This window comes from Siniperca chuatsi, linkage group LG11 (assembly GCF_020085105.1).
Source record: "Siniperca chuatsi isolate FFG_IHB_CAS linkage group LG11, ASM2008510v1, whole genome shotgun sequence".
Lineage (NCBI taxonomy): Eukaryota > Metazoa > Chordata > Actinopteri > Centrarchiformes > Sinipercidae > Siniperca > Siniperca chuatsi.
This window is the reverse complement of record NC_058052.1, coordinates 13,191,969-13,211,247: the sequence shown is the minus strand read 5'-3', so window position 1 is coordinate 13,211,247 and position 19,279 is coordinate 13,191,969. Positions and strand designations below refer to the sequence as shown.

Genomic DNA, 19,279 nt, shown 5'->3' with positions numbered 1-19,279 from the left:
CTGGGTCTCATCGGACCAACAATAGCAAATTCCCAACTTGAGGTAAACAAACAAAAAATGGATGAATATTTTATTTTCCAAACACACAAAACCACAATATGGATGTGATCATTTTTACTCACTCAATCATCATTTATGCACTTCTTCATCTGGCTAATGCACTAATCATAAGTGATTTGTCATCTCTAACGTCCTCATTTAGATCGTGTCTTGTGTGTGACAAATTCAGTGCAACTGCATTACTGCTACTTTCCTGAGGATCACCACTGAAATATCACCTGCAATGTTAAGGGAGCTTGCAAATATTTTCAGCACAGCACCTTTACACAAAGGTATTTGTTAAACCTGATGGCGAGGTGTTTGTCTTAACAAACCTTTTTGAGCATGCCTCCTTCACAGTCCCCTGCAGAAAATTAATAATGAGGGAGGATCATCATTAAAATATTACTATTGCATAAAACATCTGAAAGTATTGGCAACAGATGGCAGTAAAACATCATGCACTGTGCTGGTGCCCTTGCAACAGTTTTCACTGGCTGTTGGGCAAGATGTAACATTTTTTTCAATGGCTTATTATTCTAATCATATTTCAGATTCTTACAAAAAAGCAAGTGATAATGTGGAACACGCTAGTGATGAATTTATAATTTGCAAGTTATTTAGTGATTTAGAGTCTATTAGTTCTTCAACTAGAGACGATGCTCAGTAGTGTTTCATACCTGTGAGCAGATAGAATGTAAATGGGTCATTCAGATTACATATATAAGGAAGACGAGTATCACCTGTTACATGGATATTCTTTTGAGCACAACAGGCTGTAGAGTTATACATCAGATATGACTGAAAAGAGAGAAAATAAACCCCCATATGCTTAATAATCATGTATTATTGTGAAATGTTATATCCCACCACAGCACCTACTGCGCAAGATGTTAGGGGGGATCTGTTTGTTGGTTTTTTGCTTAAGTGCAACAAGCCCTGTATCAGCCCATAATCTACACCTACATTGACTGTAATGCCTGCTCTGGCTCTGGTGCAGTGACTTTCTCACACGCAGCACTGCAGCATTTGCTGCATAATTTGTGCGGTGACTGGCAAGCCTCAATTAATTTGGGTAGCCTGTGTTCTATCATTATATCTCCAGCAATACAATTAGACAGCACACAGCAAGCCTCTTGGCATTGTGGGGCTTCACAAAAGAAATTCCCAGTGAGCAGGCAGGGCTGCTGACTGCTTCTTCAATTAATCTTTTATGGGGTTACTTGTCAATACAAAGCTGAATACTGTGTGATTGATAAACATACGCTACCTCTGATTTGGCATTGTGTCAAGATAATGTGGATTAAAAAACAAAATGCTCAATATTAAGACCTCACTTTTCACCCAGCTGCACATATGGCATGGCACTTCCCTAAAATAAATGTTGTTTCTCCATTAATCTTCCAGCAATTAAAACCCAGTGGGAAAGTGCTACGGATGGGTTCTGTCCACTGTTAGTGTAATTCAGAAAAAGTAATCAATGGCTGTTTACTAATTACTCTTCCAAATTGCAAAGGGATTACTTCATCCATTGCTCAGATAAACATTCATTACAGCAGCCTTATTTTACTTTTGAGTTACCTAAAATCCTACACACATACTCATGTGTACTAAAATGCAGAGTAGATACTAAACGGCTCTCTTCATTATTTATTAGCAAGCATGCTAATCGGCAAGTTGACAGAAGTGAACAGTTGTTTCTGAACCTGGACAGAACTCTCAGAACGCTGAGTTTCTCATGTTTGTGTGGCGTTAATTAAAATAACTCAGACTCCTCAGTTGTTCTGAAATTTGCTACTATAAATTTCAGCATTTCTACTCAAAGCACTTACAGCAGCTGTTGCTAGGCAACATTTCACACCCACATGTGCATTTTTACATAAAAACAATATTCAATGGTCAGTGAATAGACTATTAAACATAACTTTTAAAAGAATCCTGAAACATCGAACATAGAATTCCATACGCAAAGCAAGTACGAGCATTTCACTAGTTCAATAACTGATCACCAACATTTAAACATTAACGTGCTTCATTATTAGTCAAAAGTAACAGTGACACACACCTGTGTTGTGTGTGGACTTTAGCTTTTCAAGCAAGAGCACTTGAGGCAGGCGAGGCTGAACATTTGTAACCAATGGAAAAACATTGGTTACAAACTTTTAAGAAGACAGATTCCACTGTAGGAGTGGACTGGCAGGACCGATAGAAAATCTGTGATGGTTTTATTGAAATTGAAAATTTCTACTTCAGCCTACAGTAATTGTACATACAAAGATACACAAAGGTGCGGGGTGGCTTAAAAAGGGGACACCACCAATTTGTAGGATCCAGTGTTATTGGAGCTTAACCTTTAGGTAATAAAAGTCGGGACATCTGGGCTTCTGCTCCATCAATCATCCATTAGTCATAAGTTTGCTGGATCAATCCCTGGCTCACCCTGTCCACATGCTGAAATGTCTTTGAGCAAGACACTGAACCCAATTTGCTCCTGATATACAGTATCTAAACAGGAAAAAAAAAATCGTCAACATCGCTTTCAATAAAAAATGTCTGCTAAATGAATGTACAGTAAATACAATGTTTAAGTATTACTAAAATTGGGACAATAATAATCTCACAAATAACAGATGTCTCATTATGAAATACCATATACGTTTTTTCTGATCACTATAGTGCACTTTTGTTGGAAAAGAATGGTGGTGCAAGTGCTTTTTGGTTCAAGTGAGAGCATTTTGAGTTAAACAAGAAGCCATTCAAGTCTGAATTATAAGAAGTCATGCAACAATACTCTATCCAATCACAAAATAAGCACACAGGTAAGATATTTTGGGTCCTTTATTTTCCGTACATTGCCATTTCAACAGCATCCAACAAACTTTGAGAAAATTGCAGATGTAAAGGCCAGGTATTCATGCACAGCTCCTATTGAAACAAAATATCTAGTCCATTTTATACAAAAATAATATGACAGTCTATAAAGACGTCAGCATGAACACCAAAACCCATGAGTTGCTAGACACAAAATCCTCTATCATAAAAAAGAATATTCCCAGTAAGTCAGAACCGCACTTGAGACACTACTCCCATTCCTTTGAATGGAGAGAAAGAAAGTACCCACAAAAGTGGCATAAATTTGAATAATCGAATCTGCCTGGGACTCTGAGTTCACCTGTGACAAGGAAAGAAATGTGATGCTGCAGAATGCTATGTGTCATCCTCGTTGATCTTTGACTGCGCGTGAATGAAAATTACTCCAGGATTGAAATGGGATTCAACCAATAATGTACACACCCTCACAAATGACCAAGGGAGCATTTGGAGTCTGCCACTCTCAAACTTTAATCGCAGCAGTATTGCCTCAAACATCCCCAAAGAAAAATTTACTGACATCAAAAAACCAAGCCAACAACAAATACTTCCTCCCCAAATGAAAAATGACACAGCTTAGCCCCTGCACACTCCCCTTTGTGAAATTATATGGCAGCACAAGGCATTTTAGTAGTGGCCCTCTGTCTTGCCAACTTTACAGTCTATATTGAAGTGCTACAAATGGGTTGTAGATATAATTGTAAAAAAATGCAATTAAATATTTCACTGTAAAACACAATGCATCGTAACATCATTACAGTCAGAAAATCTATTGATAGTGTACCTGAATAAACATAAGCTATGATATTCTACTTTCCTCAAACCAGATCCGCTGTTTCTACAGAGACTGCAGTTTTCGACAGAGTGTAAAGTCAAAGTAAATCAAATGCAAGCTCTTCTCTGCTCATTTTAAAGAAAGGTCTACCCACTATGTTTCATGTATATGGCAGCCTGTTTGGATTGTTTTGATCATTTTAGTGCAATCTTGCTCTACAAAAGCCGCTCTACAAAAGGAAAATGTGATTCATTCAGTTATGTTTACTGTCAGAACAGGCTGCGAAATTCTTAATTAAATATTCACAATGTCTTTCATCCCTTTGTTGGGGATGATTAGCAAGATGGAATAGTGTAAGACTGATGAACAGTGGTCCTCTGTGGCTCAGAGAGAACTGCAAATAGGGCTGGGTCAAGAAAACCCGGAAATTTCTTCACAGTGTTTAATGCTGAGTTTTGGAATATATATATATATATATATATATATATATATATATTTTTTTTTTTTTTAATTTATTGACATATATACCTAAATTGTGTTGATACTGGAGCAGGAACAATGTAGAGGTAAAACATCTGAGCTGCAGCAACAGCTGTGTAGACCACCCACTAGGGTTTTTTTTTAATGTCATTTAAATGAGCCCTCCACATTGTGTTGTTTTGTGCTCATCCTTGTAACTACTTGTTATGCAATTATGTCATTATCAAAACTACAGTGCATAAAAGCCCAGCATGGATAAACATCAAGAAAGTGAAGTGCCATTTTTTTCATACCACAGTGCTGCATGCTGAACAGAAGAAGAGCAGAGGTGTCATACCACTTCTTCATGGTATCGGTGCTGCATCAGAGCAAAAGGCAGCCAGCTATGCGTATTACATGAGCAAGTCAGTGTAAGTGGTGTAACTGTATTCGTATGAAAGCAAAAGGCAAATGTTTTTCTGATGTCCTGTGGGTCATCTGAACAGTGCTCAAGATGACAATAAGATTGGTGGGTTGAAAATAAGAGTGTGTGTGAGTGGTGGAAGAGGGAAAAAAAAATCAGAAAAAATGAGGGAGATGAGTCTGTGTTACAATGACATCAGGCAATTTGCCAAGTCAAGTCAGTTTCATTTATATAGCCCAATATAACAAATCACAATTTACCTCAAGGGGCTTTACAGTCTGTACAGCATACATCCTTAGATACTCAATTCGAATAAGGAAACCCCCCCAAAAAAAAACCTTTTAAAAGGGAAAAAAGGAAGAAACCTCAGGAAGAGCAACAGAGGAGGTTCCCTCTCCCAGGACGGAGATGCAATAGATGTCGTGTGTACAGAATAGATTCACAACAGAAAATCATCCATCCATCCATCCATTTTCTACCGCTTGGTCCCGAGTGACTGGAGCCTATCCCAGTGACTTCGGGCCTTAGGCAGGGCACACCCTGGACAGTGGCCAATCGCAGGGCGAACACAGACACAGACAAGGACAGACAACCATTCACTCACACATTCATTCAATACGGGCAATTTAGAGTTATCAATTAACCTACACATGCATGTCTTTGGACGGTGGGAGGAAGCCGGAGAACCCGGAGAGAACCCACGGTAACACGGGGAGGACATGCAGACTCCACCCAGAGAGATTGTGTGATGTTGGTCCGGTCCGGGAATCGAACCCACGAACCCACGATCTCCTTATTGGGAGGCAGGAGCTGTAGCCGCTCTGCCACCGTGCACCCACAGAAAATCATATTATATCCAATTATGATTTCAAACTGTTGATTGTAAAACATAAGGGTAGAGGATGGATCCAGGAGGACAACTGAGCAGCTTCAGGTGTCACCCACTAAAATTTGGATTTTCCCTGTTTGGTCATTGGATTATTATTTACAGTTAAATACAACCACTTCTCTGCACTGCATAGACACTGACAGCAAGTTGAAGCAGCTGTATTCAGTGTTGCCAACTACCATCCAAAAAAGTAGGTATTTGCTCCTCAAACATGACTAGATGATGTCATGCGATCATTTGCATATGAATAAAATTGCTGAACCGATCAAGAATAAATAGAAGCAGAGCTCAGCAGCTATTGAGCTCTCTCTCTCATTTCTCCCACTGGCTCACTAGGCCCTACAGCGCCTGAGCTGTAAGCCTGTGTGTGCACTATGGAGACAGAAGATCAACTATGCATTGGGAAGCATTGTGATCAGACCTATTTGGATGAGACAAGCAGGAAGTGGAAATGCACGTGGATGAGGTTCAACATTTGGTACCAAATCTGTTGCCAAATGCTTAGGAGTCAACTGTTTTCCCCTGATAATCCAAAAGAGTAGCTACATTTGCTGGCTCTGGCTCTTATTGGCAGAAGTAATTGCTTTTGTTTATTACATTGTTATCTAACTAAGCTACTACCACCTGACTCCAGCCGAGTTACTGCTATGCAGTTTACGCACTGTACACCATGTTCTTGTGGCTCAACTTAAGCATTTACATACAGAGTAATTTCTTTGTATGTGTTGTGTATTGTTATACTGTATTTCTGTATGTTATGTTATAGAGTTTATTGTATATCTGTCACTATTGGACACATCAGTTTTGATATTGACACAATTTTTATTTAAGAGCTTTGACAAGCAAAATGTAAAATTATTCTCAGCAAAGGCAGCATTCTATACAAGCATTGATTTAATTCTCCACACCTCATTCAGACTTGGGGTAAAAAAATTAAATATTATTAATGATTTATCTAATCTAATATTTTATTATGCATGTTGTCATTGTTTAAATAGGGTTATATCTAAGCTTTTTAATGGGTTCTAGCTTTTTTAAAATGTTATAGTATATGAAGATAATTATACTGCTACATGTAATTTAAAGTTGTTTGAATGCTGTGATGAAGTGTGCAGGTGTGCATTTTATTGTAGACATTCAACTTTAATAATCTGGACAGATAGTGTCATGGATCCATTCATCCAGTCATTTAACTAGTCTTGCTCTGCAGGGCCTCATCATGTATACAAGATCTTTTTTTAAATAAAGAAGTATTCACTATGTGCAGTGCAACCTATAGACCTAGACCATAACAATTTCTGAATAAGCATAAGAAAAGAGTCATTCAGAAGGTGTATGGTTTGTCTACTGTATGTAGCCAAAATTAGAGGGTCCCAGCCATTTACAGGAAAACACTCCACAATCATTTGCTGAAACGGTCAATTTTGTCAGCAGACTGAATATCAAAGCTTAATGATCCTAAATCTCTCTGTGAACTATCTGTAAGTGATCTATTAGATTCCATGGATGGTAACAGATATTTTGCCCCTTTTTGTGCATGGTCAGAAACAATATAACTATAGAGTTTGTTGAAAAATAAAAACACAGTCTCACACACAATGAGCTATAGTTAGTATTTAGAATATACCTATTTGTGTGTGCTAACATGAAGAAGGCAGAAGGTAAGCCTATTTATTCTTGCATGATTAGGTTCATGTAAAGGAGGTAAGTTTGGCTATTAAAACTCATACATACATACAATGGAATACAATCAATAATTTGTAATTCATTGTTTCAGACAATGAGTTATTGAAATAAGTTCCAGAAAAATGTAATATGTGATTGCAGTTTCTGTGTATAATTTTCTGAAGGAGACAGCTGGCTGTTAGTACTCACCATGCCAAAAACAAGACTGCTAGCATACTGGACAGTTGTCTTTGTTTTTGTGACTTTGAAATTTCGACATACATGTTAGGGACTGCACTGTTGCTGAGGTGCTCAGAGATCAAGTGCATTAATGCTGGGGTTTGTCTGAAATAGTGAGCTTTCATTGGATTTCTGTATTACTGTAGAATCAATTCACTGATCAACACTGATGTGGACAGCTACTGTCACTGACACGCTTTCACACAGTTTTATCATAGAGACGTGACATGCAACCTTGTGTAGAAATCCATTGAACATAATCAGCGTGGTGAGGACTGGGCACTGCACACATTCAAGTCTTTGAATAAGTAAATGTGCACATTTAAAAAAAAAAATATTGTATATATTTTTTGTTCATGTTTTTTTGTATTTTCTCCATTCTTGTTTTCAGGCTTTGGAAAAACTGAGTGAAGGACAGGCAGTGGCAGAGTAGGAATTAAATTGGTGAAGTTGATTCACTTGCATTCTTTCTTTAAACAGCATCAATTCTGAACAAACACTTTCACGTATGGTTTTATTGTTTTTTGTGATATTTGATTGGTATGGTGCAGATATCAACCATATAGATCTGGAGAGGTGTATCATTCTATAGATAGAAGGAGTTTAAAATCTTAGCCATTCTAATGTTGAGACCTTGGTGGCTTCTTTAGAGTGACAAATACTGTGTTTACACTTGGTACTTTTGCATTTCCTACACAAACACAGCCTGATTTATGAAAACAAAGCTAATAGTCTTGTTTCTCTTCCTTTAAAAAAAAATCACAGGTAATAACATAAACGTCATGTTCAGTACTGATTACAAAAAGTGTTATTTCTAAGACAGTGATAATGTCTTTGTCAATAGAATAATAGGTAATAGAGAGAAAAGTAAGAGAGACAAATCATACCGGATTGTGATTGGCATCCATCTGTTATTATTGATGTTCTGGCCTGCAGCTGCATTCAAAACATGACTGACACCACACCCAAGTTTAGCAACTGGGCTTCCATCCTGAAGGAAAACATGAAGGAACTGATCCCCAAAGTTCTGCTCCTGAGCTGAAATGATAAGAAAATGTGGTTAGTAAAGAGTCTCTTTTTCTGCATTACCAAATTCAATACATTATGTAAGTTACAATATTTATGACACAACTTCAGGCTTTAATGTCAAGATACTGAATACAGAAAATGAGTCCCATTGGTGTGTGTGAAATGAAATAAAAATGTTCCAACAAGATGATGGAGACATGGTTAGAAACAGAAAACAGTTTGACATGAGCATAGTGGCAGGTAATTATATTACAGTCAGGGTGGTGGATGGACAGACAGGACTTTCTGCATTTGCCTTTAACTTACATAAACATATGGCTGACTTTTTATAATGATCTGTAAATCTCAATCCATCTGTCCTGCTAAGCATAGTGTACCAATGTAAGCAAGTAGGACTCACAAGAACCCAGACATACCCAGCTAGAAGAACCTGATAAAGATCAGTGTGATGACCACAAGGCCATACCTGTTGTGATCAATACCCGGCCCATGAAAACCTGAGGGAGGATTCCTGCATGCCAACAAATGCCACTGCACAGCCAATGGTCATGCCTTTATTAAGACAGGAGTTTACCAAGAACATTGCTGTGCGTTCCACATAATATGCCAACAAACACACAGGGCACAAACAGTGCAATGTTTCCTCCCTCTACAAATAATTTATAACACTGAACTGCCCCAGACCTGATAAACTCTAAATAGTCTGAGGCTTAAAGGACATGCTCTGTCTGCATACAAGACTACTCTACTTTTTCTTTAAGGTATTCAGCTTGGATGAACCAAGTCAGTCTCTCTTAGCCACATGAAACGTAACAAGATAACAGAAAACTTTTACCTGCAAGGGCTTGTAGGAAATGGTTGAGGAAAGAAGGGCCTCTCTCCCTTCTTTCCTCAACCATTTCCTACAAGCAACTGATTAAAGGCCACTCCCTACTGAAACCCCTGTTGCACAGCCTGTTCTAGTATAACCTGCAAGAAAGTAAACACAGGGCTCCTCTTCCTTCACACAACCCATGGAAACCAAAATGACAACAAAGCACTTTTTGGACCTCAGTGTCAGACAGTCCTTTATGCACCAACCTGGTCCTTTCAGAATCCAACCTACCAGAAGATATCTTCTGTCAGGGGATCAAACATAAAGCACTGTCCATCTGTGATAATGGTTCACAGTACAATGCACCAGGACTGCACCTGACTGAGCTGAATTATCTCTGCATACCACAGTGCCATCATGCTGTCTGGGGATACTAGGAAAGGTTTTCACTAGCCTTTATAGCTGTGACATTTGTGCAAATATCTCTGAGTGTGGAATGTCACGGATTAGCAGAAGGCAGTGAGTTTTCTGCCTCAAGAGTGATGTGGTAACTCTGATGTGCCGATCCTGTCATTAAAGTTTCTTCCATCCCATAAGGGAGGTGAAAAGTAACAAGCAAGAAGCCATCCTCTACATAGAGGTTCCTTCCACCATGGATCACTGGTGGGTCTGATCCCACCTGGCTACCAGGAGAATGGTCACCAGATGCTGTTTGTGATGTTGCAGGTACATTCACAGCTTGGGTTCCCATGAAAACAATGGTAGAGCCACTAGTATGCATCCAAGAAGGGGCATGATGTTTAGTTGAAAAACACTAGCAAGACAGTCACATGACAAGAAGAATGATGGGAAAAGCCCTGCATCTTATTCCCACTTTGTCTATTCTAAGAATCTCTGGGAAAACAGCTTCATCATGTGAAAGTCAGTGCGATGGGTCTTGCAAACAGTCTTGGATGCAAAGCAGGGGAATGGCATCAGAGTGATAGTGAAGGCCAGAAACTGTTTTTGTTTACAGGTACTATAGGTTGTGAGACAGGACGCCAATATTAGATATGCCACTACCCAGACTCCTGTACATTATATCACAATGGGAGTTTCTGCTGGGCTTGCACAGAGTCTCTTGTAAGTGAGACAGTGCGGTGGGGGAGCAACAGACAGCAGCAGCATTAATCCTCCTACACAGGCTACTAGGGTCTTCGGGAGGAAGGTGGAGAGAGATTGCACACAAGTCCTGTACCACTGTCTAAGAAGACATGAGCAGAGGGCAGGCAACATAAGAATGCTGTTCTGTGAGGGAGACAGAGATAGAGAGAGAGAGACTGCCACTCTTGTGGCACTGTCAGGGAAGACAGGGTTGCAGGGCAGAAGACAGACCAGGAATACTGCCCTGTCAGAGAGACCTAAAATGTTTCAGTGTTTGAAACAAGGCACATTTCAGCTGAATTAGAGAGAGTGACAGGGAGCCAACTGAGCTACTGAGTAGGAGTAAAACACGCAGGGTTGACCCCTTGGATTTCACAATGACAAAGATAACTGAGCCAGGACTCTGTAAGAGGGGCAGGCTAGTGTAGCTCACTGGGCTAGGACTTGGACAGAGGTGTGTGGGCTGCAGATACAGCCTTGAGTCTTGTCACAATATCTGTGCCATCTCTCTTGAAATAATGGCATGGGTGGAGGATTTGGACACCAGAGGAAAATGGCACAAAAGCTGAGCTTGTTGTTTCAAGGCTGCATGGCAACTGATGTGAAAGCTCTGAACTATTCCTCCAGAGCATCCAGAAAATCCCCATCTCTTTGTTGGAAAGAGGCTATGCTTAGCTTAATATGTTGCACCCTGATAATGCATTTTCTAAGAAATCTTGGAGGTCTTCCCTGTCATAAGACTCAACAGGGATGCATTTAACAGTGCAATATTACTAATAGCTGTTGCCGAATGGACCACAGGAGGAATATCTTGTTTAGATAATCTACCATTTCCTCATCCTTGTTCTGAGGATGGGTGGGACCTACATACTCTGACAAAATAGCAGCAGTAGAGACAAAGAAGGCAGCCAAAGTGTTAATCATTGAAGTGAAAATACATATTTTTAAAGTTTTTATTTTCCTGCAGCATTTAGTTTACACGCTACTTGAAAGGACAAATTTCCCTCTGCCATTCAGTAATTTTATGTCTATAAAGGTTGACTTTGTATGTTCCCCAGGGATCAATTCTTGGTCCCCAGCTGTTCAGTTGGACCATGCTGCCAGCAGGCAATATCATCCAGAGACACATATGTTATCATAGTTATCCTATTGACACTTAGTTGTACATATTCCTGTCCTTTGTAGACATAAAAATGGATGTCTAACATGTTCCTGGCAGGAAACAAGTTGTCATCTTGCTACCATTTCTCTACCACACAGGTCAGAAATCTGGATGCAATTGTTAATGCTGTGTCAAGTTTGCAACATTATCAAAACTGCTTTATTATAAAAAACATATCTTACGTGAGAGGCATCTTGTCACAGGCAGATGCAAAAAAACATGTTCCAGTGTTCATCTCTATTGGTTAACTACTTCCATTGCTCTGCTTAAAAAGACTGTGGGCTGACTGCAGCTTATTCAAAATGCTGAGCTGTTTTAACAAGAAAGAGAAATTTTGATCAAATCTCACCAGTCCTAAGATCTCTGCATTTGCTTCCTGCTAATTTTAGAAATTATTATACAATTGTACCTTTTGTCTGCAAAACCCTGCGTGGGCTTTGCAGACAAACTCCACAGTACATCACTGACATGCATGTCATTATAAGGCCATCATACAGGCCCTCTAGTTTTTCCAAAGGTTAAACCAGAAGCTGACAAATCTGCTTTTAGTTTTTATGCTTCTAGCTGCTGGAATTCTCTGACAGTGCATTAAATATGCTTAAATGATTTAAAATCACACAAAAAAGCCCCTTTCCCATGCATCAATTAGCCTTATTTTCATGATTGTTGTTTTTAATTGCAGTTTGTTTTTCATTGTATTTGTTAGCATACTACAACTGTATGTATATATACTTTTAATGTTTTTTGCTCTTTTGTAAAACTAATTTTACTTCCCTTGGATTCAAATGTCCATATGCATTATCTAATCCAATGCAATACACCGCCCTGCCATAAATTCTACCTTTACAAAGTTTATAATGTTTTGTTGACAGTGTTGGAAATGTGTACACTGAACTATATATTCATTACTACTGTCATAATTAAAGGTGCTGCTGCACTGGACAACATTATATAAATAGGTGTTTCAAAATTTTGTGTCCTCTCAATATAATGCAGTGTGGTACAACACCATCACTAACTATGCTAAAACATATTTGCATTAACACCTTTATGACAATCTAAAAATATTAAAGCACATATTTGTGCTAGATAAACATTTGGCTGGTGAATACTGTACCTTGTGATGGTAGGAGGATTTGCAAGCAAATCTTTAGTTTGTGACATGAAATGAGGACATCTAGTGATTCCAGCTAATTCAAAGAAACAGGGCAATATATCCCAACCTTGACTTCCCTGTCTCAAACAATAATTTTTTGACACAATCATTTTTTGTTTGTGGTGTGGTTAAGAGAGAATTCAGATGTGATGAGAGCTTTTGAGGAAAGCTTGAAAATGTAATGGAAACATGCATCAAACATTTTGTTATACTGCAAAAATATGGCTGTGGGGGACTGTTTTTAGCAGTGTTAAGAGGAGGATGAGAGAAGGCACAACTAGAACAAGCAAAGAGGCAATGTTTAATAATTTCATTTGATGCTTATTTTTAGTAGAATTATGACTCTCAAGCAAGGGTCTTTCCAAGTTGTTTGTGATGCTGGGAAATAAAGTCACCTTGAACAGTGGGAGAGATTGAAATGTGTAAGTCTGAGGTTTTTCCACTGCTGTGAACCCACAATGGCCAAAAATACATTAAATTCCACAATTATTGCACACAATTTCACAAATTTACAGAAATGTTGAATGTCAGAAATGAAACTAAACTGCAGGCAATTCTTTAGCCTTTGTCTTATTGTAGCTTTTTTAGATATGTTTTCTGTACATTTAGTTTCAAAAATTACTCATTATATTTATTTTATTTTTTATTATTACTTATTAATTCAAATAATAGAGAGTACAAAAAAAACAACCCCATGAAACCATTACAGCATGATTGTGTGGATAAATTACAAGTAAAAACATAATTATGCTTGGCACGTAATCATCTATAATATAGCCAGACTACAGATTCAGTAGAGACTGTCTAGAGTTAATGAATGCAGCAGCAAAGACAACAAAGATCACAGACGCAACTTCCTTCTGCGACAATTTGCCTTTTCAAACCAGTTGTTTCAACTCATTTGTTGACAAATATTATTTACTATGGATGTCAATGTTGCCCCATCTTTTGTTTTCCTATTTTTCTCCTGTAAGGATATTCTTCCCTGTTGTCCCCATGGCCCTGTTACTCCGCACCGAGCCTAACAGAGCGTTCGTCCTTTTGTCAGTGCCTGTCACCTGTTCTCTCTCTTTAATTTTTTTTCTCTCTCTCTCTCACCCCACCTCCTCATATTTCTCTTTGCGATCTGACAATTGAAGTCCAGGGGGAGACTCACGTGTTTGCTTCAGGGAGAGGTGGAAAAAGGGGAGCGCAGAATAAGGAGCAGGTCTGGCAAAGAGATTTTCCGCATCTCAATTCATGTCTTTTGGTTCTCTTCTGATTAACTTTGTCTGTTTGATCTCTGGAGTTTTCTTTTCAGTTCTTATCCTCTGATGTGAAAAAGATGGTGCACTATAAGCCAGGAAGCATTACTAGATAAAAGGCACTGTGCCCTCTATATATGCTTTCTGAGCATTCATCTTTCTTCATGACAAGGCTCACACTCTGCTTTCTGGCTTCCATATGCTGCAGCAGTGAAATATTGTACATATGATTTGGGATGAGGAATAGAGAAGGTACTGATTTAATTGAACTAACCAACTTAAAATTATAAATATGTTATTTACATTAACTTCAGCATTTACATTCAATCTCTCGAGTGGGGAAACCTCTTCAGAAGTGAACATGGTATCATGTTGTCACAGCAGTCATTATTCCCCATTTCAAGCTCCAAAATAAAAATTCCACATGCGGGAAAAATGTCCCACTGATTGCTTTTTATTTTTCTTCATTACAAATAAATGTGTATATCTAATATTACAGAAAATATTAAAGAAATATATTGATAATGTCACTGTCTTTATTATCACAGATCTGAAATGCAAATCCATTTTCTTTTGTTTGCTATTCACGTCCACTGCACACAAAAGGATATGAAAATTGCTGATCAGAATACTAAGGGAACAACCTACATTGAATGAGCACCCTTTCTTTGGAGTATTTCTAAGTTTATAAATGCAAAGTCTTTCATATAAAGTGCATGGCTTTTGGCAGTTGTAAAGGTATCCTCAATCCAGTACTGAAAAGCATCTAGAGGAAAAACATGACTGAAAAATATACACCTCACTTCCCTACAGCTGTATTCTTTTTGTTCATGTAATGTGCTGTTTTTCCAAAAGCATCCCAAAACAAGCATTAAGCTTGTATGCTTGTATAAAGCACACTAAAAGCTTTGCAATTATTCTGCTGCTCTGTTGTCAAACCTATCACTTTCCAAAAGTCAAACCACAGAATTCAGCAACAAATGATTAATAGGCTAGTACAAACACACACACACATGCACACACACATACACCACCATGAAGAAATGCTTGTATTCATTTATTGAAAAACAAAAAATTTGATTAAAAAGTACATCTAATTGGAAACACTTATATTTTTGATCACTCTAATTAGGCACCTGTGCCAGTTAGGACACTATATATTTGGCTTAAAATTGATACTACCATTGTCTATGTGTATTTAAGGCTTAACTGATTGACCTTTCAAATGCAACAACCTTATATAAAGAACTAATTATGAGTCCTATTAGGTTCTGAGAGCTGGCTAATTAATAGCTCCTTAAATACAAAGATTTAAGTCTTTGGTGGAACACTAAGGCACTCAGCAGCAATCATGGGAGGCCAATGTCAGCTCAGGGAGAGAAATGTCAAGCTATTATTACTCTAAGGAATGCAAGACTGTTTTTATGGTAAAACTCCCAAAAACTTTTAGGTCTCTTTGCACACTATGGCTTACACTGTTAGACATCTAGATACTGTAAAGAATATTTTTTGGTTAGTTCTTCCCAGATCTACTGTATGTTAAAAATGCAGTCAATTGAGAAATATTATATTTAATGAATTAAAAAAGACTTGCTTGAAATTACATACAGTGTCATTAACATCACGTTTTGGTTTTTTGAGGGGGCATTTTACGCTTGGACCGGAGCTTACAGCTCACCACCAAACTTCGTCAGTTATTGGAGCCAGAAAATCAAGATTTTGAGAAAAGGACAAGAAGTGTGGGTGAACCCTGTTGTGTTTTGCAATGTTTAATAGGTCTGTAAATGTAAATGAGAGGCCATGAACCTGTAGAAGATGTCACAGATAAGGGGTTGATCTAGGTTACACCAGCAAGATTAATGTTTTGATGTCCGTGCCTGGTTGGTGCTGAATAAATTACCTGTGATCACCACACAATGCATGGTGCTTACAGTTCTGTTGGACTTCCACCTGACTTGCTGTGGTGTCACATGGGGACAATGATAGCCTCACAACATCAAAGTGGCTGCATTTTTTAGAGCGAGGAGCTGCAATTACAGTCCACCAAGACACACAGTTTTTTGGAGTCATTAGGGGACCCACAGCTAGAGGCATTCATGCAGTAGCTTCACCCCTAAGCTGGCTAGTACTTAATATATGCATACATACTTTGAACAGAAGTATAATACTCAAAGCTGGATAAATGGAACAAAGTTCTCATGGCTCAGCTTTCTCAAGCCCTAAAAAATTACCACAAATCTCCTCTCCTCCCAAAACAATGCTCTATTGTTATGAGGGTCTACTCAGTGGCTGTCAGGCCTACCTATCCAAATCTCCTTCTGTAACAAAAGAAAGTGTGTATGTGAGTGTGTGCAGGTGTGGGAACAAAAGAGCTGGCAGGACATAGCTGTAGATCAATGTAGAGCTCACGGTTGATGTAAAGGGTCAGCCCAATCCTCACTCCCCACGTGACTGACCAGCTCTTGCTTTCTTATAAGGATTCCTTTGTTCGCTTTTAGGTTATTGCTCAGATCATCAGCAGGGCACAGCAACAACAAAACAGACGGCTCACAGCTGTCCACAAAAGGCAAGACTGTTGTCCTTCACCGCAGCACCATGTGCCTTCTCTCCCACTCTTTCCGAATTACATGACACATGGCCTCATGCATCAGATGACCGTGGTTGTGGTTGAAAGCATTTTTAAAAAAGCTTGTTATGTATGTCCTTAACTAAATAAACTGACCCAGTCGTATCTTACACAGCAGCCATGAGAAAAGCTGGTCAAATCCTCAAAGACAAAACATTTGTCTCAGTACTTCCTTGCCTTCCTCCCGTAGCCTTGGAAACACAGGACCGATCTTTGTGTTCCACAATTCCCTGCAACAATATATGACTCATGGTGCTGGTGTGCCCAAGTGACTTCTTTCAATTAGTCCAGTGATTTTAAATATTAATATTTGGGATTGATAAGTACATGAGTTTTATTTGTTCACAGGCAGTTGCTTTAATCCACTTTTTTACTCATCTCTTGTATAATAGTCCTCTACTGTACATTGTGAATATGTTATTGAACTTGGATCCATTCATATTTCATTCAGTGATTTCTTGTTTTTTCCTGCCTTTTCTGTGGCACCATAACTGTTGCCAAGCATTCTGAGTGCTAGCCTGCAGCATTATTAGTGATCGAAAGACAGAAGAGGTTGAGAGCAGTGACAATACTGAAGCATGACAGTAGCAAAAAGGGCAGGTTTTGTGCTTAACTATTTCTTGGCCGGGTGCATTGACTTTGTGGAATCTTGTCATCACTGTGTAGTTGTCAGGCAACCAGCATTGATTCCAGGAAGTCACTGCACCCGGCCCAGAAATACTCCGGCACATAACCCCTGTAAAACCACAATGTGTTGTCTTCACACTTAAGATATAAGATATATTAACTAGTGAGCTTCAGAGGAGCTGGTAGACAGGTTTTGTTACCTTTGGTCAGAGCCAGGCTAGCAGTTTCCCCCAGTTTCCAGTTTTTATGCTATGCTATGTTAAGCTAACCATCTCCTGGCTGTAGCTTCTTACCTATTGTGAGAGTGGGATCAATCCTCTCATCTAAATCTTGTCAAGAATAAGATGAGATGTATTTCCCAAAATGTTGAACCATTCCTTTAAATAAAAATGTTTGGGAAAAGAAAATGTGATGCATCCTGACACTGCAAATGTCATTAGTATCTTCCATGGTGACCTTTAGTGGCTGGTATTGGATCACAGAGCATTCCCAGTTTGTCAGTGTTCACACTAATGCCTGGATTACTTATTAAAAGTACAACTCTGCTTTTTTCAATAAGTTGCATGAAAGTGATATTGCCAGCTCTTTTTATATTTTTTGTACATTTATGTACTCCAGAGAGGATTGAGATTAGTCTAGTCTAGTCTAGTTAGGACCTGTTAACTGTTAAAAAACGATTTTACATTACAACCTACTATATATCTGTAGTATGTCAGATACTGACTAGAATCCTAATCAAAATGCATATTTATTCCTTTTACACGGCACAGCAGCAACATATTAGCCATGTGAAACATCATTTTTTAAAGCACTAGGAGATGATGGCTTGCATTGCAGGCTATAAAAAAGAAGACAAACCTTGTGCACTCACAAGGACATACGCAGGAAAAAAGGCGTATGAAAAGGTATTCAACATAATGTGCATATAAATACGGATATACCTATTTTCCAACCTTTATCTGTACTTGCTTTCACAGTGTTGCAGTGCTTTTAAATGTTTGCGATAAAAAGAGACTGTACTCACTGTAGAGGATGGTGCCCTGTGTAGATCTTGTTTTCACTGTCAAATAGAGAATAACAGTGGTGTCCTTGACAGTAGCAGGTAGATTATTACTAGCACCAGAAGGCTGGAGAAGGAATGCAAGAGGCTGCAGCTCCAAATACGATGTGCCGTCAAATGAGGGGATATACACTGTGGTATCTAGAAACAAATACAAATTTATGAAATGCATTTAAATGGAACGAGAAGAATCCTAATAGTCCTTAGAAAAAATATTTTCACACATTTACACTTGAAAATAGGCTATAACACAATTACACTTATATATATGAAGAAGGACCTAGGAAAAGCAATGTCCTACAGTGCTTTTGTTAGTCAACAGAACAGCAAGAATTGGCTGGTATGTGCCTTCGCAGCACTGATAGCTTGCCTGTGAGCAGAGTCAGCAGGGCCCTGTCAGGGCTATGTGCTAGTGTGTTATTTCCCACTGGATGAAAAAGGAGTATGACTTTAAGGAGAGGTGGAGGAGGTACCCACTCAGGTCATCAACTCCACAAGGCAGTGATGATCTGTTGGCTTTAACACAAAGGACACTGTACACCTGGTGGATAGTTTGCTGTTCAGGTGCATGGCAGTCGATTCAAAATAGGCCACCCTCAGCTCAAGGGGTTTCTACCTTCAGAGTCCAGCTCTCAAGGAAAATTGTTTATTCTCAGCTGAGAACTCATAATATAAAGTATGTGTAGGCTTACAAAAACTAGTTTTTTATTGTAAGAGAACTATGAATATCCTGTCATGACCCTTGTGTTCATTTCTTTTTGGTGCTTTGAAGTTGGATCAATTGGATTTTTAAAGCATACCTGTGAATGATTGACACTGAAAATTTAGAAAGACTAGAAAGTAATAGAAAAGCAATATAAAGAATAATGAGAAATATGTAACATATAGTAAGCAGTGGTCTTAAACTTGGTTTAAAGTTGAAGAAGAAGTTGAAAAGTTTCCATAATTGGCTTAACAGTGGCAAAGGTAGAGATAAACTGAGGATAAATCAATGTCAAAGTTTACATGCAGGAAGAACTTACTCAAGCAATGTTGTTTTGAAGGTTAACACATGTA

The 19,279-nt window shown here is 38.6% G+C and overlaps 1 protein-coding gene across 3 annotated transcripts in view; it reads right to left on the bottom strand.

Moving 5' to 3' along the window:
• eys (eyes shut homolog) overlaps nt 1–19,279 on the bottom strand; it is a 155,313-nt gene that overhangs the window by 30,620 nt on the left and 105,414 nt on the right. For all 3 annotated transcript variants that reach the window (XM_044214334.1, XM_044214335.1, XM_044214336.1), the window contains 2 exons: nt 18,188–18,364; nt 8,250–8,400 (listed from right to left, as the gene is read on the bottom strand). In XM_044214334.1, coding sequence (XP_044070269.1) covers nt 8,250–8,400; nt 18,188–18,364 — 328 coding nt within the window. The remainder of the gene's footprint in view (nt 1–8,249; nt 8,401–18,187; nt 18,365–19,279) is intronic.